Genomic DNA, 25,145 nt, shown 5'->3' with positions numbered 1-25,145 from the left:
GGTGTGGGGCAAGCATCAGCAAGTGAGCCGCGGGCACGGGGCCCGGGAGCCCCGCCGGGCCGGGGCAGCGAGAGCGCCAGTCAGGGATGTAACGGCTCCAGTCCCAGCCCGGCGTGGGCCGGCGGAACAGGCGGAAGGCGCAGTGGCACCCGAGAGCCGGCTGTGTGCCGGGTGCCGGTACCGGGCGATCCGCAGCTGTTCCTGCTTCCTGCGCCGTCAGTGCCGTGGTTTCCCTTGTGCTCGCTCGCGGCTCCGGCGGCACGAAACCCTCAGCGGGGACGTGGCAAGCGGAGCAAGCCCAGGGGAAACGGGGAACATGGCAGCGAGGGAGGCGTGGGGGGAGCGCGGGGCACGGCGCTGCCTGGGAAGATTTGCATGCGGGTCGGGGCCGAGGATATTTGTAGCTGTATGCAAAGCAGCCAGTTGCTAAGGCAGCAGACGGATGGGCTGTGGCCCTCCCCCTCAGACTGGGGCCGCGGAGCCGGGGGACACCATTGTTCGGTCCCACTCCCGGAGGCAGAGCGGTGACATCCCCTCCATAAAGCTCGGGGCACGCCAGTTGCCCAGCCTCTTGTCCCTGAGGGAGCAAAATTCGATTTTGCCTTCACATTTGGAAAAGCTGGCGCCAGTGATGGGTATCTTGGCCTTCATTTCGTGTATGGTAGCCTTCACATGGGAGTTTAAACGTGAATTAGTAGTTGATAATGTTGTTTATTGTCTGTGTTTGAAAGGTAGCCTTGACAGTAGAAGGATCTCTTTTTAATGTGTTGTGTAATCATCAGAAAAAAACTCAAGAAAACAGTTTGTGTGTTTTACTATGGACTGTCAATTCAAACTGGTACTGTAGATTTCTGTAGACTTACATATTCCTTAATCAAGAAATCGGTGTACAGCGACAAGACATTCCAGCACGGATGTAAGTTTTGTCTTTTGGATCACACATGAGTCTCCAGGAGGATACAAAGTTTAGAGAGAGGAAGAGGCTAAGGCTTGGCCTTGCTTGTGCTCAGAACCACCTTACCCCCAGCTTTCTGAGTATGTCCTGTCTTTTTGACAAAGCAACCTGCAAGTCACTGGGAGAAAGAAAAATTTGTAATGAGCTGGAGAGAGACAAACAGGAGGGAGAATGCTTTGTCCACAAGAACTGACTAATAAATCTACTTTTAATTAGTCGGGGTTTGAAATAAACATGAAGGATCCATGCTGTGGGGCGACTGCTGCCAAGGGGGTGCAGGTCTCTCAGTTCACTTAGCACAAAGCTGCTGGTAGACCACCTCTGGGGAAAGTCAGAGCAATTACACCTCTTGGTATTGATCAGACAGGTGGAAAGACTTCTAAGACTCCTATGCTTTCATATAACCTACATTTTACTTTTGTCTCTTTGCTCTGTTGAGGGAAACAACAAGCATCTTCATGTGGCCATGTGTATCTCTGTAAACAGCCTTATCAGTTTTGGAGGAGTTTGAAAAAAAAACCACCAGAATTTCCTCTTGAAAACTCCCAGTTTCTTGAAGACCTAGGGTGAGATTTTTTTCCAGTAACCCTAAAATGAGCATGTTTGTAAATGCAGTCCCCAGAGATCTATGAGGCTTTACTTGCTATTTCTCTGGGCAAGCAGTAATTTTTTCCCCCAGAGGAAAGTAGAACAATGGGCCCAAAAGTAGCATTTGCTGTTTTACCCTCTATGAATTATGTTTTGTTCGTGTTCATGGAAGGGATGACCTAACAAGCTACACCCCACCAAGAAAACGGAAAAGTAATTGATAGGGGGAAAATAATTTTATATAGAAAAGGGGCAAGATGCTAATTCACCATTAAGCATGTCTGTTCATGTTCAGTCTTATTCCCTGTTTTCCACTTTATAAAGCTTTTGAGTGAAAATGTCTGGTCTAAGGAAGCTGGTGTAGAAAAAGGAGACAGGGACTGTAAGAAGTAAGTCTCCAAAGTTAATGTTTTTGGAGTCATGCATATTCAGGAAGAAGTATTAAACAGGATGCTTCCTTCTCATTTCACTATTGAAAGCAGATGTGGCAATGAGACACCGTTCTTTAGGTACCAAAAATGCATCTATGCCATCACAAAACATTTTAGTATCATAAAATCAGTGATACTGAAATTGTAACCCATGAGCAGAAAAAGTTTAAAAAAAAACGAGGCTCATGCACATATACCAGCACCTCCCTTCTCTGGAATGGAAACTATATCCAAATATGTTAGGGGAGAATTGAGCCTTAGGAAACCATTCAAGTCTATTGAAGCAAAAATATTTCTTTTGTCTAGGGACAAGGGTTCTTTACTGACTTGCAGAAAGGCCATATTTAAAGCTAAGAAGTTATCTACCCATGTCAACTTTGTTTAGCATCTGGTTTGTAAGAGAACACATTTTCAACCTAACTTTTTTTTTTCTGAGGATAGTAAGTGACTGTTACTCTGAATGGTATGAGTGGCCATCATAAGCTCAAAAGTTGTCTGATAAGAATGTGATGCTGGGATGAAACTGGATGATCTCCAATACTACACTACAGTATTTACCTGAAACAACATTGCTATCCTCTCATTAAATAAAAGATGAAAATTACCTTTACAAAGCTAAATAGAATTTGGGATTATGGTTTCATATGGATACAGACTGGTCAGCGAAAACAAAAAGCAGAGACAATAATTTTAATTTCCTCTTTTTCATCTCATCTTTCTACACACCCCATTCCAATATAAACAGAGAAAAACTGCACTTCTAAGAAAAAGCCTGGTGGTTTCACAGCAAAAACAATGAGTCCAGCTCAGCAGAATCTTATTAGATTATTAGAAAGCTTATTAGAAGAAAAAAGGTCTTTATTTTCAGTACTCTAGTGTAGATTTACAGCATCAGTGAAATCAGCAGCCTAAAGATCAGCAGATCCATCATCTCCCCTCTGATACACAACCAGGAACTGCTTTTAAGTTGTTATTAACTACAAGTCATATAATCAAAGACACAGTTCAATTCTTAATTAGGAAGCCACATGATATTTGTGAACTACTTTAAGTAGGTGAAGCTTCCAGCTGAAAGGTCAGTACACTTCCACAGTAGATAAGTTGTTCAACTCAGAGAAAAGACTGTATGAGAAACTCTTGAGTCCTCCAGAGGAGTGGTTTGGTAACTGCTGTAGAGCCTGATATAAATCCTCAGGCAAGTGAGGTCAAGTTTTCCTTGAACAGTTTTTATTGCAGGTGACACCTCTGAAGCATTAAAAAGAGGAGCTTGGCTTTTACAGCCCAGCATGAGACAGTGACTGCACACATCCTCAGCTGTTAGACAGGCTTGGCTCACGTGTGCAGGGAGTTTCCTGCGTTTCCTGGCAGACAGTGCTCAGAGGTTCCCCTGTGGTGCTCACACAGCCATCCTAGGAGAAAGGGAGCAGAGAATTACTATCAGTGTTAGTTATCACTTACAAGGGTTCAGCCCTCACGAGGGATGTGGTGCACACATTGGTAGGCTCTGGTACACAAGCTCTGGAGTATTGCTGACTTTCAGACTTGCCAAGTGTGATGTTAACCTCAATCAAACAGCAAAAATCATCACCATTTCAGTTCCTTCTCAAAGCAAGTGATTTCCTGTTTGTTTAAGGATAGAAAGACACAGCATCTGAAACTGTGTTTGAGGACAACTTTTATGTTCCTTTCTTCCTGAATTTCATGGAGAGATGTCTAATTTTAAATATTTAAATATTAAGTATTTTTTTCTAACTAGGAGAATCAAGGCCAAACAAAAAGTATCATCTGTAGAAATAAGTCATAACATTGCAATTCAGATAATTTTTTTAAATTCATCTCTAAAATTATGTTGCCCCTAACATTATTTTGGTGTGCTCTATAATAACATCATCCCTCAAAAGCTTAGTAGAAAGTTTAAATTAATTTTCTGTAAATGAAGCTTTGAAATATCTCATTGGTGGCGTAACCTGCCCAGTTATTGCTGTCATTGTTGACAATGTTTATGTCCCCAGGCAGAATATGTGTCCTGCTCAGAGGTGTATGCACAGGATGCCCTGCCCTAGCAGCCTGAGGGATAACATCCATTACTCTGTTTTTCCAAAATACATAAAACTTCTTGAGTGAAATACCTGTATTCTGGTATTTTACATAATCATATTGCATTTCTGTTAATACAGCAGTATAATGATTCCTCTTTGTCAGTGGGACAATCCATGAAATTATGCTTTAAAACCATGGAAAATTTCTAAACCATATGACATGAAAAGTATTTATGAAATATCCAGGATCATACCGTTAGTAGCAGGATAGTGACCCAGAAAAGAATACATAGAGGAGAGGTTTGCAGATTTATAGACAGCACAGATCTAACAGTATAATAATCTCTGTGAAACTGAAAACAGCTCAGTTAGCTGCCATACGATTAAGAAAAAAGCCCTGGTATCTGGAAGTATTAAATGCTTACAAGTTTCAAAGCCAACCCTTTATTTACAAAGCATAGAGATATTTAAATCTGTGTAACGAGAAAGGCTGGGATGCACACAGCAGGGAAACCGTAACTGTTATTTATTGGTTTGAAAGATTTTTCCCACTAGAGTGGGACCTGGGTGACAAATAGCCAAGAGCTGAGCATCAGAAATAAAACAACAAAACAAAATTTGCCACTGCCAAGCTATAGTTTCCCTGGACATCAGGCTTGGCAGGAATTCTGCAAGTTCATGGCCAGCATTTCACCATAGTGAACTTTGGTTTTCAGCACATTCCTGCTTCTCCACGTGCGAGGATCACACCAGCCTTGTGGACAAAGCAGGCCGGAACTGGCAACCTGGCTGTGAAGGTTTCTCACTCGCAAACACCAGGATCCAGTCCCCGTGACAAGGACAGGCAGTGGCTGGAAGAGATCAGCATGTACAGCATGTACCGCCATGTAATAAATGCTTGTAGGAGATGCAATGTACAATCCTCCACAGGCCGTTTCCAGGAGAAAAGTAAGGCAAGGAAAGGCCACGTTATAGCAGGACAGGAGCTCTTCTGCTAAAGACAACTGAAAATTTTGCTGTTCTGCTAGAAAACATATCACAGCTTAAACATTAAAAGACCACAAGAGGACACTGTGGTGCCACTTACCTTCAAAATTTATTTACTTTAAGGGACTTCTGCTTCACTTGTAAAATTACTTATAACTGTATTTGATACATGGAATATCCATTTCTACAAAGATACCTTCATCTCATCTTTAGAAATTGAAAAGTTACTTAGTCCTTGAGATACCTTTTTTTCCCTACTCACCCAGGTTCTGTACATTCAAATAAGAGAACTGTATTAAGGTTTTCTACAATAAACTTGTTAAATATGGCAGTAATTTTTAGTGCAGAATTAGGGTGCTGGAAAAATACTACTCAGTGTTTTGGTGTGGTCTTTCCTTTTATCCTTTTTTAAAGGGATCAATTTTCAGATCAGTGTCATCTTTAGCATGGGTAGATTTGTCATAGTCTATTTCATTTTTAATAAAGGGCTCAGAGAAGAAACTGAGCACAGGCCTAGACAAGATTTTTGAGATGTTGAGTTTAGCTACAGGAGAAAACTCAGGAAGATTAATCCAAATGGACTTTTCAAAGCTCTATTAAACTTTTTTCAAATGTTTGTATTCTAGACTAAAGGGACCTTATTTTGAGTTGTCTGATGAAACTTGTATTAGCTTCAGTTTTAATCTCACTTAGCTTGATCTTTGTTTCTCAGCAACAACCGTCAGGGGAACTGGAATTCTTGTTTCCTGGGCTTTATGCTTTCCTTTCATTGCAGAATTGACAAAAGAAATGTTTTATGAAAACCATAGATAGAAGATAGACCAGGTGCTGAGAAAGGACTTCAGAAGAAAATACCCATTATACAGAGGAAAGAATCACCTTAATGGAGTTTTTAAAAAAGTCTGGGGAGAAGCAACAGCAAAAGAGCAAAATTAAGTGCCCTCTAATTTGAGTTCTGATTGTTGAGGCCAGAGCCTTGATTAGAAGCAGCAACATTTCTCTGTTGTAAGATAAATGCTGAACTTTGTTTATTTAGCTTGGGTTTTTTTTCCCCTCCACTATTTGTTGTCTCATGACAGAAACAACTGAACCAAGTCCAATACCTCTCTCAGGTCACAGTTTTTGGAAAGAGGGGTTGGTTTTTTCTTTTGCTTTGCCAAAAAAAAAAAAAAAAGAAAAGTCATAATGAAGTTATAAATAAACATGAAGGTTAGTGAAAGCTTTTCCATTTCTCTGGTTTCAGAAGATTAAAAAAAGATAATTACAATAGCAGCAAATAACCATTCCTATGTCAAGTTGTTCTATGTAGACGTAAGGCTTGTAGGTAAGATACCAAGACAAAAATCAAGACCAGATTAAAAAAAAAGAAAGAAAGAAAAAAAGAAAAATATAATACTTGAAACACTGAATCAAGCCTTCCAGAACAGTCAGAGTAGGTTTATCCAGGATCACAGTCTGTCCTGAAAACAGTTCAGCAGATCAACTAAAATACTGCTCTGGGTCTGCAAATTAAAGCCAACAAATCTTAAGAAGAAATGAAAGCCACTATTACTGGGAAGAATCTTTTGGTTATTTAATTCTTTTGTAGTTTAAACATGTTACATTTTCAGAATTTGAAGGAATTTGATCATTTCCATATGTATAAATCCAGAGAAGAACAAACAGAACTGCTGCTTTCAATAGCAAGTGGAAGAAATCCAAGTTGCTGCAGTCTCACTCTGCTTTTTCACTCCTGCCCTCCCCTAGCACTGAGCATGGTTAACGCAATCACTGACGTGATCAGCAGGAAACTCATCTCTTGAAGGAGGAAAACAGTCTTCTGTAAGACCAGCTTCCTGAACCAGCTTACACAAACACCAGTGCTGTCTCAAGGGACAGGGGAGGCGACATGCAGCCGAGGGACAGAGCAGTGCAGCAGCCCCAGCTGACCCTGTCACGAACTACTCTGGCACTGCTTCTCACTCCGGGACAGGAGGAGGATGCAATACCTGGCTTTGCAAAGTTGATTCTGTGGTGCAGATGCCCACTGAACCTTAGGTGTAAAATCAAACCAAGTGAATAAATTTAGATTCATGTAGGTGGTTAGACTTAATGCACAATGTTTGCTGACCTTAAAACAGAGAAATATGCTGGCATGTTGCTTGGGCAACTCAATGACATGCAAGAAGGAATGTAGATGTTAAGCACAGCTGAGTATTTTATATGCAATGTAAAACCTGCAAGAGTCCTTCCATGGCCCAAACAAGTCACCTGCTGGGTGGAAGTTGGATACAGGAACTGAACTACTCAGATTTTAGGTGACAGAACTGTTGTGCGTGTCAGACCAGCAGAAGACTTTGGAGATTTGGTTTCTAGCATCATCTCTTCCCCAGATGAGACAACTTAGAACTGAGTTATTTATTTCTGTGGCTGCTACAGTCCATTAGTCTGGAAAAGGAGAGTACTGGGGAAAGGGCCCTGGCATCAACCTTTTATAATCAAATCAATAGTCTGCATCAATATTTATCCCTATAGTTCTTGGCTGTTCATATCACACATGTAAAAGCATGAGCTTTTGGTTGTTTAAGATGCCTTCAACTCTGGGTCTTTTGAAAATCGGCCTAAGGTAGTTCATAGTACATAGATTTTGAGATTTACAGAAACAGTAATATTTTCAGAATTCACGTTAGCACAACTCGTTATTTAGAAGACGTAAGTCATGACTTGCATTCTTTCATTTGGCAGCCAACAAAGCTTATTACAAAGTTTGTATCTCAATTGTAACTGGTACTTCAGTGATACCAGCAGCCATAACAGAATCTGTCAGCTGAATGCATTCGAATTACCAATGCAAATGGCTGTTAGTAATTGGGGCAGGGCAAAGGCATTCAATTGCAGCATGAATCATCCTCCCACTGGGAGGCAAAAAACAGAGTGTGATCATTTTATGCTTGAGTGGTTACAAATGCAGTGTTGTGAATACTACAAGTTGCTGTCAGGGCTGGAGACACTAGCACCAGAGTGAAGCATCACTAGTTTTTCTGAGAGCAGTCATAGCTGTATCTTACATGATTTTACTTTTGAAATTAATTTCTAATACGTTTCTTCTATCACGTTTCAAGTTGCGTGGTTTTGATCATTTAAGAAAAATAAATTAGCTGCATCTATTAAATAAGCTAGATAATATGGATAACCACTGCACAAGATTCCATCTATTGATTTTGCCTTCTGATTTTGTTTCACACAAGCAGCTTATTTGAAGCATTCTAAATTAACATTGTAACTGGTAATGGAAAAGGGACTTCTAGATCATGACACACCTGTGAGAAGTGCTGTGAGGCAGAGGTTATCCTAACTCTGGTGCAGGCAGCCCATCTGGTTGCCCATATGCCTTGTTCTCCAAGCCTTGACAGCTTGACCAGGGGTTTGCTGCAGGTAACACTGTCATCATGGACTCACTGCAGTGACTGATCCCTTCCCATGGGCTTGCTTGGACAGGTTTAGCACTATCTGAGTTTGGATGAGGCTGCCTGCCTACGTCCAGGATGCTCTAGGATTAAACCTGCTTGAATTTCTCCTGCCTGCCATTGAAGAGGCAACCCTTCCCTCTGATATTGACCTCATGATACTCTGGCCTTCTTTCTGCCACAGGGGTGCACGGTTCTTTCAGGGCCTCATGGGCCTCTAAATATCTACACTGTTTTGTGAGATTACACCAGTATCCTTACAAGTTTTAAACAATATTTTATTGAAATTTCATGTCTATGTTTTGCCACAAGGTTACAAATTACTCATTGCACAAGCAGTCAGCAAATAGGCGCAAAATACAATAGGTAAGATGAAACATATAAAAGTATTTTCTGTGTCTTTAAGGAAAGGAATATATATTTTTATATTGTAGTAGTATTATATGCTGTAGTATGGGAAGGTAAAAAAGTAAAAATTAGCAGGCAGTGACAACACAGTATAAAGAAAACTGGAAGCTGGAAGGAATAAAGAAGCATCTTACATTTCAAGTATGTAATGAAACACCTATCAGAATACTAGTTATGAAAAAAGAGACCATGGATGGCAGTTTTCCAATGGTTTATGAACCCATTAGAAGAAATATTGATGGGAAGTAAACATTTGCCCTATTGAATTAATCATTTTACCAGTAAAAATACGTTCTGATGCCAGTCAAGCAATATCAGGGAGGCCAGACTTCTGAGTCAGTAATTCCCTTTTCTATGTGCATTACCAGGATCAGTATTTATTGAGAAACTATTCTTAAAAAGTTGGCTTGTGTGCAACTAGATTGTTCCACATGATTTGTAAAGAATTTGGTAACATACAGGAATATAGTGACAATATATTTATCAAGGACACGATCTTATCAAAATAATTAATGAGGCTTAATTTTGAAGCTATAAAAAAAGTGTCCTTCCAGAAATCCTTCTTGTACATGGAATGCAGAAATGGATGGTAGGAACAGTCTCAAATGCCTCTAGAAAAAAACTAACTTGCTGTTTTTCCATTCTGTTCATGCTCAGCCTTCTCTTTCAGTTGTTAAATACTTTGTGTGTTTACAAGTGCTTCCCTTAGATCAATTACAGGGCTTTTATTCTACACTACGGTTAAATTCTGTGGATGTCATATCAGTAAATAAATATTGGTATTGTAAAATCACAATTAACAACAAATATCGTAGAAAAGCATTTACCAGCAAGCACTGGGAACTGACCCGACAAAGATGTAGTGCTGCCATCTTATAATTTCACCATGAATCCCAGTATATTTGACTAAAATGTCAGTTTTGAGCCTTCCAAGAACAGCCTATCTCAATATATGCTCTTCTCTGCAACAGGAGCTTCTAACCTCACATACCTGCTGTATTTCGAAACATATTCCAAAGGCCGAAACAGCAGATTTATATAAAATGATCTCTGTCTAATCTCATGTCTATGAATCCATTGGCCATGGTCTGATTTTAGCCAGCTAGAATAAAAAATGAAATAATAAAACACGATGCTGATAAGGATAATGGTTTAAATGACAAAAATATTTCCACAACTCTCTTACTAGTCAGAATTCCTGCTTTGTCCTGGCTTGTTCTTGCTCCCATCATCATGAAAATGTTGCAAACAGCTGTCCCCAAATTATAGAAAAGTATCTACAACGTTGCCTGCACCCGAATGCAAGAGATCTCCGTCCACCCTTCAGTAACTTCCCAGTTGTCCACTGTCCTGGTCAGGGTTCAAAAATAAGAGTTTAGTACTGCAGGACGGGTCTCTAAAGTTAGTGGTAGGCATGCAGTCCAAACTGGAATAGGCTTCTCACCCATCTTGTTGTCTTAAAAAACAAAACAAAACCCCAAGCAAATCATAAAAGCACTCTTCCCCATGTGGCAGGGGCTGGTCTTCTCTGAGTAAGCCATCAACTGTTGATGGTAGTTGCATGATTTAACAAGAAGTAATATTTGAAGACTTCTTGGCACAGCTGTCTGAATCATAATCTCTATTTCTTGTGTGGAACTGCTGGTTCTGGACTCCAGTATTTATGCCACAACGCGGGTACCAAAACCATGGATCAAGTATTACAGAATTTATTCTTTAGTTGTGAATACTTTCTATTAACAATGTTGGTCCTGGTCTAGCCAAGATGACACAGAATTTATCACTTCAAATTCCAAATGCTTTTGCTACATCATTTATAATTTACATTAATTTTCAAGTATGCAGGTGAATTTGTAGAAATTATATTTAAAATTTATTATAGTTTTCCATTAACAAAACACAGAAAGATAGGTAGTTGCATTGCAGAGTACTCCATAAATCTCTCTCTAGATTCCATAGATCTTATGATACAGAATACACCATTAAACAGGATACAAGTGTCAGACTAAAAGGTTGTGCCACAGAAGGAAATCCAAAGGACCTGGCTGGCTGAAGCTGAAGCTTACGTAGGTCTAGGCGACAGGAATTTTGTACTTCTTGCAAAATTTCACTTTCACCTGCATCCATTACTCCAAACATGTTCCGCGCCTACAAAAATTCAAAAGGTCGTCCCTGAAAGCCAGACTGGCACAACAGCAAAAGCTTTATGCAGCTAGGAAATCCCATGCTATTTCAAGTTACCCAACTCCAACTGTATTGCAAAACCACATCTGAATGTGAGGAAATCAACATCATTATTTTGCTGTTTGCTTTCCTATGAAACACTTCCCAGAATTCAGCATATATTACAGGCAAGAGCCACAGTTCTGGCTGTTCTTTGTCTTGGCTCTCTCCACACGTGTAGCAAACAAACTTATGAGCTTTCTTCCCTGAGGTGAACTCGCACTCTGAAGACAGAGCTTCAACATCTCTAATTTAGAAGGGAAAAAATGTTACTAAATCCCACAGATTGGTTAGGTGTGATGAATTTGAGCCTCTTCATAAAGTCAGTCTGCCACTCGATTAAGTCAGCATTATGTAGATATTTTGGCAGATTAACTGGAATAGTGCAAATTTCCCGGATTTCTGTTCATCCAACATGCCCGAAAAGGACAAGTGGAAGGAAAGTGAGTGAAAACTTCTCACTAGAAGACAGTGAAATATATGTTGTCTATAAGGCTTTGTGAGTATTATCTACTTACTTAGCCCTGTAAATAAAAGCAGTAGGAGGCAAGCAGTCTGGAAGTTTCAGCAGAGGCATTTGTAAAAGTTACACTTGAGGGGGCCCTACTCTTACATCGTCTCCTTCCCTCCTCTCCTCCCTCATGCTTCTGGACTAACTTCTACCATTTACACTTAAAGCTTGCTGTGATCTAGTTATGTTTATGGCTTGTTAGTGATCTGGTCATGGCAGAAGCCTTTTGAATAGCAGCCCAATCCCATGACAAGAATTAAATTGATTTGCAGGAGTCAACATTCCTTACTGCCCCAGCGAACACAGCCAGACTGTGGTGCTGGTACATCCGCAGTTTCTCCAAACCATGAAGTGATTCCATTTAGAAGTCACTGATGTGTGTTTATCAGATTACTGCAGAGAGAAAAAGTTCCAAAGAGCTTTGTCTGCTCTCTCTCATTTTCCTTTATTCTGCTAACACTCTCTTGCCATCTTGGTTTCTTTCCCAGCGTTTGGAATTACTGAATTAGGTGCTTACATTCCCTCATATCTCTCTCACTTAACAAAAAAAAAAAAAACAAAAACAAACCAAACACTCAAAGGCAAAACACATAAAACAAAAAAAAAAAACAAAAAAAAAAAAAAAAGAAAAAAAGGAAAAAAACCATAAAACACCAACAATTCCTTCCCTCCTAGTAAGAATCAAGATTCAGTTTGGATTTTAATCTTACATTTTCCACTTCCCTGAAGACACGGAGAAAGTTCTCCCTTAAGACTCCTTTCAGTTCAGTTTCATTCCATCCTCTTCTAAGAAGTTCCTCTATCAAAGAAGGGTATTTAGAGACATCTTCCAATCCCTCAGGGAAGCTGTTGGTAAGTCACACGAGAATATTCAACACACATCAATGACAAATTGGAGAAAAAGGTTTTGAATTAGTCTTTTGCACATACTGACTTTTGGAATGAGATCACTTGGGACCCAATTCTTCCTCTGAGAATTCAACTGACAAGCAGAAACAGGTTTGGGACACAACAAAAGGCTTTTCCTTTTTTCAAAAAGACCCAATAGACAGAATACAACTGGAATGAAGATGCACTTCTATAGAGGCAAAACAACAGCATGGGAGGATATTAGAACAAAAGGGAAATTCATGTATACGTTAATCCACAGTTTCCATCTGGCCTTTGGAGTAAAAGGAAACAGCTGCATCACAGATTAAGTTGGTGCAATCCACTCGTAACTGAGAACAAAAGGAAACCTGCAAACACATGATGAGCTCTGGAGTTGCAGGCAATTTAGTGAACTCTGTTGTTTACAAAGTATTTGAAAAAAATACAATTAGAATAATAATATTGGTTTGAATTAAGCCAATTGTTTAGGCAATGGAAAGAAAACTATTCAGAGCCCTCTACTGAAGAAATTAGAAAAAGCAAAACTGATCTATGTCTTGTGCTACTTCTTGTCAGAATAAAAAGAATTTAGAAATAAGAAGCTGCAAAACCTGCATTAAACAGCTCTTTTAAATTGTATTTCCACAAGACTTTGACAATGTTTTGAGATAACTAATGTTTTTGGTATTTTTCTGTTCTGTGGAGGTGTGGTGATAATCACATCTCAAGCAATCTGTAGCGTTACTACCAGGAATTAGGGCTTTAACAAGTCCACCACCAATTTAACTGATGCACTTTCTGAAAATGCATGTGATAAAACGTGTCCTTTTGTTGCAAACTGTGTTTTTCTTTTGAACATTATAGTTTCAGAGCTATGATATCATGGAGCTGACACAATGGGTAGTGTTTGTACTTTACAGATGGCAGCCTGACTCTGACTCTCATTCCCAAGGAGGCCTGACTCCAGGAGAAAAAGAAAAAAGAGAAAGGAGATGATGATTCAACAGAAAGATAAGAAGAAAAAAAAAGTTTAGGGTTACAGCAGCAAATGCCACCCAATCTGCTTTTATTTCCTCAGCTGTAACTGCACTAGCCCAAGAGTGAGGAGAGGTTTTGTGGTAGGCTGTTCACCAGGCTCTGCTTGCCTCGAACACTTCCCAAGCCCCAAAAGCAGGAGTGGTTTCACAGCACTCAAACACTTTGGGCTTTCCCCAAGGATAGTGGAAGAAAGAGTTTTGCAGCATCTCTTTAGGCTGAACCATTTACCATGTAAAGGTTGAGGCAGCTTTTCTGTCATTCATCTTTGGCTTTTGGAAAAAAACAACCTCTATCAGTGGTTTTGTATGCACAAACCACCATGTAGAACACATGGCTGCAGAGTTCACAGGCCATGAGGATCCATTTCTACATTTGTAGCACTACTTCATGCAGTTCTAAAAAGGAATCATTGTGCCTCTCTTTCATAAAACTTGGTTTAGTGCTCATCACAAGACAATCTGATACCAGTTTTTTTGTCTGCCTTCTTTTTTTCCCTTAAATGAATCAAAACCTGCATAATTTAAGGAGCAGGTGTCAATGTATGTACAACTTTACTAACCGTTCCACTCCATCATAGTCACCGCCAATTCCTATCGATTCTGAGCCTGCAATTTTCTTTATATGGTCAAAATGATCTGAAAATAAATACCAAAGAAAACAACACCTAAGCATCCAGCAAAAAAGAAGTATTACAGTTCACACATATTGGCACTAGGTGACAGCTCTCCTTAATCATGGATTCTTGATCAAATCCTTTTTAAAATGTCAAAAGACCCACCCCCATCAGGCAGCAATCTTCAAAATAAAAACAACACTGATGAAATGCAAATGAGGAAAGAGACATGATCATCACAGCACATTCATTCCTAACAAGTAGCCCAACTACACCAATAGAATTTTCATTATCCATTGCATACCTAGGTTTCCCACTCTTAATTACATAGGCTTAAGGTGTTTTCCCAAAAGTAATAACTACTTTGGGATTAATGGTTGTTGGCTCAATTTGTGAGCATCATATCCTCCAGCTACACACACCCCTTGAACTCTTGTTATTGTTTAATGAGTATTAGCTCAAAAAGTACCTAGAGCTGGGCTAAGGTGTGGATGGAATAAACAAGCAGTATAATTTACATGACCTTGAAAATTATTCAGGCAACAGGAAATTCATAGAATTTATATGAATTCATAGAACCCACAAAAACTACAGTGTATGAACATCAAACCTGCAAGGGTAGAAATATTAACAACTTTTCTTCCACAGGCCAGTACATCTGCATTGAAAGTCACCATGACAATTCCCTTGTTCTTTTTCTGAAAGATATGAATAGACAGGTGATGATCACTTATGTCCTGCAAGCTTCGTGGGCATCTTATACAGAACCTTCTACACTCATCAATCAGTGGGAACTGCAACACTAAGTCAAAGCTGAGGTGGCAACACAAGGCTTTTCTTCCCTGTCCTATCTCCGGGTTCATTTTACTTTCATGTGGACTGAATCAGCAGAAGTGCAGTGACTACATCAAAAAAACTCAACCAGAATTTCAAAGTATTTTCAAGCACTTCATTTTTGTACTCATAGACTAAATACAACCCAAAGAAAATGTCTCAGAAGCAAATGTAAGCTGCTCCTCAGGGATATGCTTCTAAATCAAATTCAGGGATGAGGAGGTGGAAAGTAAACATCATGATTTGAATGCACGTTTGCTGCAGCCCAGGCAAACACTGCCATTAAAACAAAAAGCAAAACCCCCAAGAAGCAAAACCAACAAATTCCTTCCTCCAAAAAACAAACCAAACCCCAAAACCATATGACTCACCAGTTGCTGGAGAATATCATCAGGAACATTTCTTGAGTGATTACAAACAGAAAATGCTGAGGAGTGGCTGAAAATTACTGGTGCTTTTGAGATATTGAGTGCAGCTTTTGCTGTGGAATATGAAGTATGAGATAAATCTATCAGCATACCCAGGCGATTCATCTCCTTTACCACTTCCTAAAACAGATGTACAGACAACAGTGTCAGTATTAAGTTTCCTGAAGGGAAACCGTTTAGCTGACATATGTAAACAGATAGATTAATTTTGCAGCTGTCAGCTAGTCATAAACATGCTGTGCCTGTGTTGGTTTCTATGTACCTATTAATTCAATAGTAATTTATTCACTCAAAATTAGCCAGCACACCACTACATGCTCAAAACTTAGAAAACTTAGTCAATCTAAAATAAGTCATTCGAAATGTTATTCACATCTCACTGCTTGCACATATGATTTCATACATTTAATCGGTATTAAAACCGTTGTAATTAAATCTAACACTTCTTTTACCCTAACAAACATCACAGGGAATTTGATTTGGACTACATCCTGATCACCTCCTAACTATCAAGAACTTCTAGTAATAAATTTTTAATGACAATTTGCTTTTGAGAAGATAAGGCCAGAAGTCGTTAGTTGCATAACACATTGCCCGGATTAGCATTTGAAAGAGATCCTTACTTGGCCAAATGCAGTCAGACCAATAACACTAGGATAAAAGTTGTGTATTCCTTTAGATGATGATTCAGACCTTAAAAAGGGGAGTGAGGGAGGAGAAACATCATTATTCTGGACAATACAGTATCAACAGCTAAAACCTCTTACACTACACACAGGAAATATTACCATGTCACATAGCCAAATGTGGGGATAATGGGCTACATAATAGGTATCTTGCTCAGGCAGTGCTTTTTATGTTCATAACTGTTTTCAGGTTCACTGATGTTGATGTTTGTAAAGGAATTTAAGACAAGCAGAGAGGTGATTGTCAGCAATTTTCTGATTAAACAAACTTCCATGAGAGAACAAAGAGGCACTGTAATGGCAGTTACCTGCCAGACAGAAAACCTGCTTTTCAGCCGCCTGTACAGAATTCCCCTTCCCCTCAGTCAGTGCAAGAAGGTATTTTGCCAGTCCAGCAAAGAGAAGTTGCAAAGATTCTGATACAGGATCTAAATACCCATCTCTGTAGCTCCATATGGGACCTGCACTTATGAGCTGGCCAGAGAGGACAGTGTTGAAGGCTGCTGAATGCTGAGTTCTTACATATCATTTACCCTCTTATCTACATCATATGCATTTTCAGTACTTTTTTTTTGGTCTGTTTTGCTGTATGTAACTTTCCCAATATAGCAAAGGAGATGTCAATCTGACCATCTTTGTGTTGTTAAAGAGGTTTAAAGTGTCCAAATCATGAGCATAACAAGCACTACATAACGGATGTAGTCTCCCACTATACACATGGCAAATTATTTACCCCCAAACCCTATCACCTGGACTTGGTTCAAGGTCTTTCACACAGTAAGTTTGTGCCTGAATCCATATTTCTCCCATCATGCAGCTGCCACTCTTTTGCATTAGATAGTCACACAAAATATGTGCATTAGTTACCAAGGAGTGTTGCAGGAATGTGTTAAAGTCATGTAACGAACACCCAAGTCATAGTACATCCTCAGTGTTGCCAAACTGCTGTCAATGGAGTGGCCACCTTCTATTCCAATCAAACATGCAATCTTTCTACTGTCAGAGATACCTGGAAAACACAAAGGAAGATAATTCCAAAGTAATTCCATGACAGATAAGAAGCCAGCACTACTGAGCAGCAATTGTTTGTGTAAATTGCAATACAGACATTTTCATAGAATGGGAGCTTACAGAGTACATGTTTTTATGGCAAATTCTCTCATGACTGCAGTGGACCAGGACTGTACACAGAGTCAGTGGCTGTGGTTCAGAGGAAGTGTTGAAGTTAAAGTTGCTCTTTAAAGCAGGATAACTTGTCTGCTTGCATCTCTCTGTACATACCTCCCACAATCACATTTTAAAAATTCTTTTACAAGAAGGAGCCTCACCTTGGGAAGTCATCACAAGTTCCAGCTCTTCATAGCTGTTACACATCCTCTTGACAACATCGATTTGCTCTAAGGTCAGGCGCACAGCATCCTTGTTCTGAGCGCTGCAAAGAACATACACTGACCAAAACTGAAAGAGATATTGACAAGTAAAGCAGATAACTTGTGTTTTGACTTGGAAACTTCTGTTTGCTCATAGTTCAGGAGCCCATACCAAAGTAACTTCCTGCAGTTTATAAGGGCGTTGCCACTCTAGCTTTTCCCCCAAAGAAAGAGTTAGGATGCAAGGCAAGAGCACCCACTCCAGACATGATTAAGGCCTTCTGATACACTCAGCTACTCCACAGCACATGCATAAGATATAAGCTTCCTTTAATTTATGTATCACAAAACATATGCTGCTGTTTTGACTAAGGGTACCTGAATTATAAAACCCAAACTTTTGAAACACAACTGTCATGAAAGAGTGTCTGTGGCTTTTCAGTTTTATTATTTTTTTCTTTTTCAATATAAAGAGCCAAAATCAGGGCTAGAAGTACTTTCGTGTTTGGGGAAGAAGCAAATGTAAAAATATGGTCTCAGACTCACCACCACGGCAGTACATACCTGAGCTCCCACATAACCAGCCTGAAGTTTCACAAGGTTTGTGTGGGTCGTGTTGAGTTCTCTTAAGTTGACTCTACTGAGTCTATTTTGGTAAAGTATTCTCAGCTGCAGTACAAAGTCATTGTGGCTAGAATGGAAAAATAGGGCTTGGGATAGAAATAAGTTTTTCCCTTTCTAACCCAAATGTAATTTCTTCCACTGTTCATAGTCCCTTAGACTGTTAGCTGCCAATAATCCTTGCAGCAATAGATGCCTTAAAGTCTCCCTTCTTTTCTGCCTTTTCTGCTTCTCACCTCATCCCGTCAGCAAGCAGGTTGGGGGTGTACAGTAAGTTGGGAATGGACACAGTGGAGACAGCAGACCCCAGCTGGCCAAAGGGTTGTTCCAGACCATATGGGTCATGCTCAGCATATAAAGTTGAGGAGACAAAGGAAGGCAGAGGATATTCAGAATCAGGATGTTTATCTTTCCAAGAAAATGTTATGTGTGATGGAGCCCTCTTTCCTGGGGATGACTGAATACCTTAGTCATGGGAAGCAGTGAATTAATTCCTTGTTTTGCTTTGTTTGCGCGTGGCTTTTGCTTTCCTTATGAAGCTGTCTTTATCTCAACCCACGAGTTTTCTCACTTTTCTGATTCTCTCCCTCATCCCACCAGAGGGACAAGTGAGCAAGGGCTGCGTGGGGCTCAGTTACCAGCTGGGGTTAAACCATGACTCCTGGCCAGATCCCAGTGGTGTTTAGAATAACGCAGTCCTACATTAAGCACCCTCTGAACCAAAATTCCTTCCTGATACATCACTGCAACAGTAGCTCGGTGCTACGTGCTCATAAACAGCCTGTGTCTCTGCTAATCTAAACACACTTCAGCATTTCCCCCTCACTTGTCAGGACTCACAAAGAGGGTTTAGTTGAACATATTTTATATACCCATCGATTAAACGTGCATCTTGCATCAGCTCCATAGCTCTTTCTCTCATTGATTTCTCACAGCTGAATGGCACAATATCAGAAAAGAACATCAACAGCCACAACAACTCTGCTGTATTTCTCTTCACTTCCATTTTCCAGTGGAAAAAGTGCTAAAGCACAGGAATACCACAATTGTTCACTGACAACAATGAAACAGCAAAATTTCCAGTCTGCAGAGGCTGTAGGCTTAACAGTACAGGCAGAGTTGAATGCCTCTCCTTCTGATAAGGCTTGTGTGAATTCTGCAGGAGGAAAGAAAAAACCAAAGAAATCATAGTAAACAGAAGGGAAGGTAGTATTGGAAACTCTGAAACTGCTACATTCTCCTAAGGATTTTAAGGTCTCTGGCTATTGTGCTCTTGCACATATGACCGCTCCTTAAACACTGCTGCTGCCACCAGCTCAGTGCTGAAGGAACCAACTGCTCAGTCAGAGATGGCAGGCTGAACCTGCCTAACTCTGGACTCACTCCTCCCAAAACAGCTTCCAAAACAGCTGAAGAAGATCGTTTTTTCATCATGTTAACTAGGCTTGTTCTCTTTATATGGGAAACCTCACACTGAAATGAGCACTGAAACTGTTTTCTGAGAAAGTTGAGAAATGAACTGCTTCTGAGTAAACTGTCTTGTTAACACGCACAGAACATCCAAGTATTTTCAGAGAAAAGCTATTGAAATCTGACAGTTCTCCAAACCTTAGCAAGTGCAATATCTGCCAAACTTGAAAGGGTCACTTCATGAGGAAATGGGTGTGACAACAAGAGTCATCAGAGTACCTCCTGTACGTTTTTAAAAATAGTACTCAAACATTTGGACAACAGTCTTTCAAGAAGCATTTTTACAAACAAATGAGAAATAGCTCCTGCTCTATGTAAAGTAAATGTAAGATCTACCAGGAGGGGCAAATACCTTTACAGATAAAAGATTGGGTTCACCTATACCCCACTCAGAGTTATTGGCAGCATTACCTATAAAGCTGAGGAACACTCGTTGCCTTCATTCCTGGGAGTGATATCCTGATTGAGGCACATGCCCTCAGGGGGGACAGAGCCATAAAGAAGCAGGAGGGCCATAGCTGCCATGTAAGGATGCAACAAGGGGGCTTTGCTCTTTTAAAACAGATAGATTTTAAAGGAAATTTCACAGTTAAAAAAGGGTGGTTTTCTGTATGCTTCTGTCATTTACCATCTTTGGAAACAGGGGCAAGCTGCCTGGCCCCTCCTCTCCTTCCCAGCAGGCAGGCCAGGCCCCAGTGCAGAAGGTTCAATAAACAGCTGCTATTTAAGTGGAGCAAATCTCAGTTAGGAATGGCATTCCTTTCATCCCATCTAGAGTCCTTATTTTCCATTTTATTTTTTATTGAGACTCTTAACAGCCATTACATTAATCCTCAAATTTGTTGAATTATTGTGCCAAATCAAATATGCAAAGTGCATTAAAATAGATCCCACTGCTCAAAATAGTAACATATCCTGAAAAACAAAGAAGGTTCATCCCCTCCACAGTCCAGTTATGCTGAGATCTCATGTAGATAATCCTAGCATAGCTCTGAATTACCTACCTCAGATCATGGCAGCATCTTGGTTGCAACAGACAACACAAGGTGACCAGAACCTTAGATAGAAACTTCCTTGATGACCACTGCTAAAAGCTTGGATTCACCCTATTCTTTAAATAATAATTAAATGTAATTAGTAAAACATAAATATTAGACATACTTGTAGGAGCAGAACACATGCATCATACTAAGTATGTTTCAAAGAAAAGCTACTGGTCTCTCTGAAATTCATCTTTTCATCAGGATAGTCCTTCTAATCTTTCTCAGTTTTTCTTGAAATTCTTTCTGCCATCACCAGCTCTAAATCATGATTCCTGACATGTCAGGTTTATTTCTTCTTCTGCTTGGAAGCCCACTTAGTGCTGTGTTACAATTCCTGATTTCCAACCTGCCATTCCTTCACTGCCTGTGGAGTAATGTAATGAAGTTCCACCAAGCAATGAGAAAACATGGTGTTTATTGCTTAAAACAGGGATGAAAGGGAATAAACACAGTAATATTTGGGAGGCATTTCAGGATAGCTTGTCCCAAACCTCCTGGGACAAAGGAACCCACTAGAGGCAATTCCAGTACTTCATACACAGGGAAAGGGTGCTGCCCACATTTTTCCGGTCTAAAGAGAGCACTTTGTGTTATTCTGGTCATGGCATGCCAATGAAAGATTTTGAGGAACAGTGATTGCTAGAAACACAACCATCCTCAAAATCCTCCTTCAGATAACAGTACAGTCTTAGACTAGAAGTTCTTCTGCCATAAATATGCATCAGAAATATACCCGCATTGTGAGACCCAAAAACTTTAGTGGAATAACACTTCTACAAAATCATAAAGATTAGACAGCAATCAGAAGTAGTTTCTTTTCTGCTCTGTGGCAACCATAGAGATTTCCCTCAAATGTCAAAGCACAAATACAGCCTTACCCTTTTACCACAAATGCAGACTTTGTTACCACAGAGAAAAAAATCCTTGTGCCTCTAATCTAGAAATCTAGAAAATGTTAAATTTGTTTGTGGCAGCTCAGCATGTGAAACTTCAAAAAGAAAAGGTCAAAACACTGCCCAAACAGAAGAATTCTGAAAAGTTAGTACCACAAAGGCAAATTAGTTTCTGTAGTCACATTTTGGTTGCAAATTCCTCAAACCAAAATACAAGACAGATCTGGAGCCTGAATCTCTAGAACTCTGCCAGATCCTGACAAAAGGACTCGAAAGGAAAAACTAAGATTTTATAGTATATTATCTGCTCTGACCTCATACACATATAGAAGTCCATATAATTTGTCAGTTCAAAATGCTTAATGAGAAAGTAGCAAACCTTGTTCACACAATGAAACAGTTCTGATGCTATAAAAACTGATACGCACTGTAGATTTCAGTCCAAATATTTACTATTTTTTCATGAAGTCAACAGCAATTTTCAGGAAGATTTTTCAGCAGGAAATATGTGTTCTTCAAGTGGTTTGTCTGCTAAGATAAATTATTTTTATCTATTCATTACCAAATCTCCATTCTGTGTGTTTCTGCAAAAATGCAATTCTTTGTAGCTACAAGGATTTTTTATAGATTTGCTCTATCAAAGTATCTTCTCGGTTTCATGCAAAATATTCTTTATACTTTGACAGTGAGATTCATTTGCCTTTGAAACTGTTTAGGTAAAAAAAAGACACATAATTATATCATCATTCATAGATCAGTTCTTGAAAATTGAAGGAGTATTGCAAGCGCTACACAAAATTAAGAACATGGCATATTAGCATCCCTGTCTAAACAACATTCAAAATACAGAGCCCACAAAGCTTTTTCCCATGCTGACTAAGCAGAGTTGAGAAGTGGAAGCTGAAATGAGATTCTTAGCTTTTCTTTTGTTTATCTAAAGGTTCCTCGGAGCAGTTACCTTCTTCAGATAATGCAGCTGAGTCGAAATCCACATTCCACTGTGTTGGATACAACAGCTGAAGCTTGGCACCAGATCTGCTTGGCATCACAGCAGCAGCCAAGAAACCTCTGCTATTTGTTTAACTCATGTCACAGGCTGCACACACAACAGGCATTTGGAAATTGCCACTTTGCGAGCTGCAAGGTCTGTGAACGAGCTTTCAGCTCAGCTACGCCCACATGGGAGCCCCACAAGTCATTTGCCGTGCCTTGTTGAAAACCCAGCATTTCCTCCCTCTTGTGGCAGCCTGGCTGTGCAGTCCACGATGCCTCTGTTCACTAGCAGATGATGTGTTAAAATCACTCTGTTTGTATTGCTCAGAAATAGGTGTCTCTCACCACAGAATAATTTAGGTTGGAAGGAGTTTCCGGTGGGATGTCATCTAGTGCAGCCACCTGGTCCCAGGTAAGGTAACTCCAAAGTTCGATCAGGTTGCTCAGATCCTCACTCAGTAGAAGTTTTGATATCTTCAAAGAAAAAGATTATAGAACCTTTCCAGGCCTCTGTTCCAGTGCTTGCTTATTCACACTGACTACACTTAACCCAATAAATATCTACCTCTTCTACTATATCTGCTGTATTTTATTCAGGATTTACTGTGCCACTGTATTATATCCGTAAAGGTCAAAATTGTCACAAGGTACAGGTGGCCTTTCCAAAAATAATTATGTCTCTGAACGTGCTGTGGCTTTTCACTCCCTTTCAAACATGAAAGTTTGGAAACAAAGAAATATATGCAAAACCATGATGCTAGAGTTTTACAAGAAGTAAGGTATGCTTATCATCATTTCTATTTCACTTTGTATTTTGCACTGGAAACCAAAAGGGCATCATGCATTTGTTTATGATTCCATCGCAGAGAAATGATCAAGTCTCATGATAAAATCTCCCACAGACCTGTTGTGCAAGTTATGTCTTAAGTGGAACACACATTCATCATCAATCCTCTAGTTCCCACCAACTGGAAAACTTAAACAGAACCCCCCACATTCCTGAGAATTCTGCTGCACATTGCTAATTTGGTGAATTTCACTTATAAACACTTGCCATCCACTTCTGTGAAGTAGAGAACCCTAAACAATACAAATGAAGTAACAAGAGAAAAGACAAATATTTTCCCTTCCTAATCTGAAGTTTGATCCATGGCCAGAGCCATTATTATGGAATTGCTATGACAGGAAACTATCTTTCATATTTAAATTAAAGCAGCAAATAACAGGCTCAGATTCCTTTTCCATTTGTGGTCTAGTTCTAGCCCATGTTTCACTGTTAATTTTAAACTTTTCAGATTCTCATCTCTATCTTCCAGAGTAAGAAAATATCACATAACCGTCATTGCTTGCAATTTTTTCCCCCGTTTTCTAAATTTTCTCTCTTTGGAGAGTCAAGTTAAATCTCTGATCTGATTTCTACCTAAAACTCTGTTTTCACAAGCTTCCAGAAAAACTAAGCTCACCAACTCCTTGTTCAACCACCGTTTTTGCTGAGCCACTAAGCACCTTCTTGAGCTTTTAACAACTCACCTCCTTGCAGATTCAGAAAACAACTGATTTTTAAAGCTGCTAAAGGCCAAATGCTTCCTTTGGCTCACAGTGAGGTTTCTTCTGTAATTTTATTCCAATAGCCCTGGATTAGCGTTAGCAGCTGTCTGTGTATAGTAATTCTTACAAATGTGGCATTTGTGATGTACATCCTTCCTGCAGAGTTCATCTGGCAGGACTGGTCTCCTAATAAATATCCCAAGAGCTATCTTTATTGTCCAGAATGTTGTTACACAGCTGTGTCTCTCTGATAATAGCTATCCCTATGTTTATATCATATTATATTCACCTCACACATATTTTGGAGCAAGCTGAGAAGCTATAAAATAACTGCAGCACTCACACTCAAATCAGTTGCTGTCAGGAGGCAGAGAGATATTACGTGTTGGAACTACTTTTCACACTAGGAAGGCTTGTTCCATCCCAGAGCAACTTCATTAATTTCAGTACTTACACATCCCAACCACTTGTGTTCTCGCTACCAGCACAGATTAAACTGTAGATGACTACAGCTGGAAAAGTAGGTAGTGCAGGTACCTATTGCAGCAGTCATTTTTAACTGCAATTTGGTTTTCTCTAAAGGTCTTCTATTCTACCAGCTCCTGATATCAACTACACTACATAACAGCACTTCAGCATTTGGGATGGTGTCTTGGTTTGAAAAGACAGGCGTCTGCCAAGGAAGGCAGGAGCCTCCCTTGGAATGAAAAATGCAACTCCCTTCCCTCCAAATTATTATAATTTTGAAATTAAGGGGCTTTCAGGCAAAGATGTGGGAAATAGGAATAACAGTTCTTTACTATTTTATATCTATATGTGTGTATAACCAGTCAAACAAACAACAATAACCATGGCAGTAGCAGCAAACAATCACAGACCCAGTGCCAGCCTTCTCGGCTGTCGGGCCCTTTCCCCTCGGGTGCAGTTCCGCTCGCAGCCGGCAGGGGCGCTGGCGGCTCCCGGTGAGCAGGGCAGGTGCCATGGTTCCCCCGCGGCTGCAGGGGGCGCTCCGGAGCGAGCTCGGGGAGCACGCGGCACCGGTGCCCTGGGATCCCGGGAAGGGATAGAACAAAGGCTTCACAAACCCCTGGGCAGCCAATCCTGGTGTCCGGCCGGACCCTCGGGAACAGCAGGCTGGAACAGCAGGGAC

General features: G+C 40.1%; 1 protein-coding gene across 5 annotated transcripts; it reads right to left on the bottom strand.

Annotated features, from left to right (window-relative positions):
• Positions 1-2,693: 2,693 nt before the first annotated feature.
• LOC121664276 (dipeptidase 2-like) lies at positions 2,694-24,612 on the bottom strand. 5 transcript variants are annotated; one of them, XM_042027478.1, is made up of 12 exons: positions 22,413-24,612; positions 20,523-20,629; positions 18,921-19,204; positions 17,992-18,118; positions 17,386-17,515; positions 16,925-17,066; positions 15,995-16,064; positions 15,315-15,491; positions 14,720-14,807; positions 14,056-14,131; positions 12,299-12,434; positions 2,694-3,383 (listed from the first exon to the last, which is right to left on the bottom strand). In XM_042027478.1, the coding sequence occupies exons 3-12, from the start codon at positions 19,052-19,054 to the stop codon at positions 3,285-3,287; spliced, it is 1,179 nt and encodes a 392-aa protein (XP_041883412.1). In that variant the 5' UTR covers positions 19,055-19,204; positions 20,523-20,629; positions 22,413-24,612; the 3' UTR covers positions 2,694-3,284. The 5 variants fall into 5 exon arrangements, with proteins under 5 accessions (XP_041883412.1, XP_041883409.1, XP_041883410.1 ...); XM_042027475.1 differs by lacking the exon at positions 2,694-3,383 and adding an exon at positions 8,704-11,002 and having other exon boundaries at positions 22,413-24,587; XM_042027476.1 differs by lacking the exon at positions 2,694-3,383 and adding an exon at positions 8,704-11,002 and having other exon boundaries at positions 20,523-20,624; positions 22,413-24,587.
• Between the last annotated feature and the right edge of the window lie 533 nt (positions 24,613-25,145).

The sequence above is a fragment of the Corvus kubaryi genome, unplaced genomic scaffold (genome assembly GCF_017639235.1).
Source record: "Corvus kubaryi isolate FWS band 111438036 unplaced genomic scaffold, C.kubaryi_AGA036_p1.0 37300, whole genome shotgun sequence".
Taxonomy (NCBI): domain Eukaryota; kingdom Metazoa; phylum Chordata; class Aves; order Passeriformes; family Corvidae; genus Corvus; species Corvus kubaryi.
The sequence above is the reverse complement of the archived record's forward strand: the minus strand, read 5'-3'. Positions and strand labels throughout refer to the sequence as shown.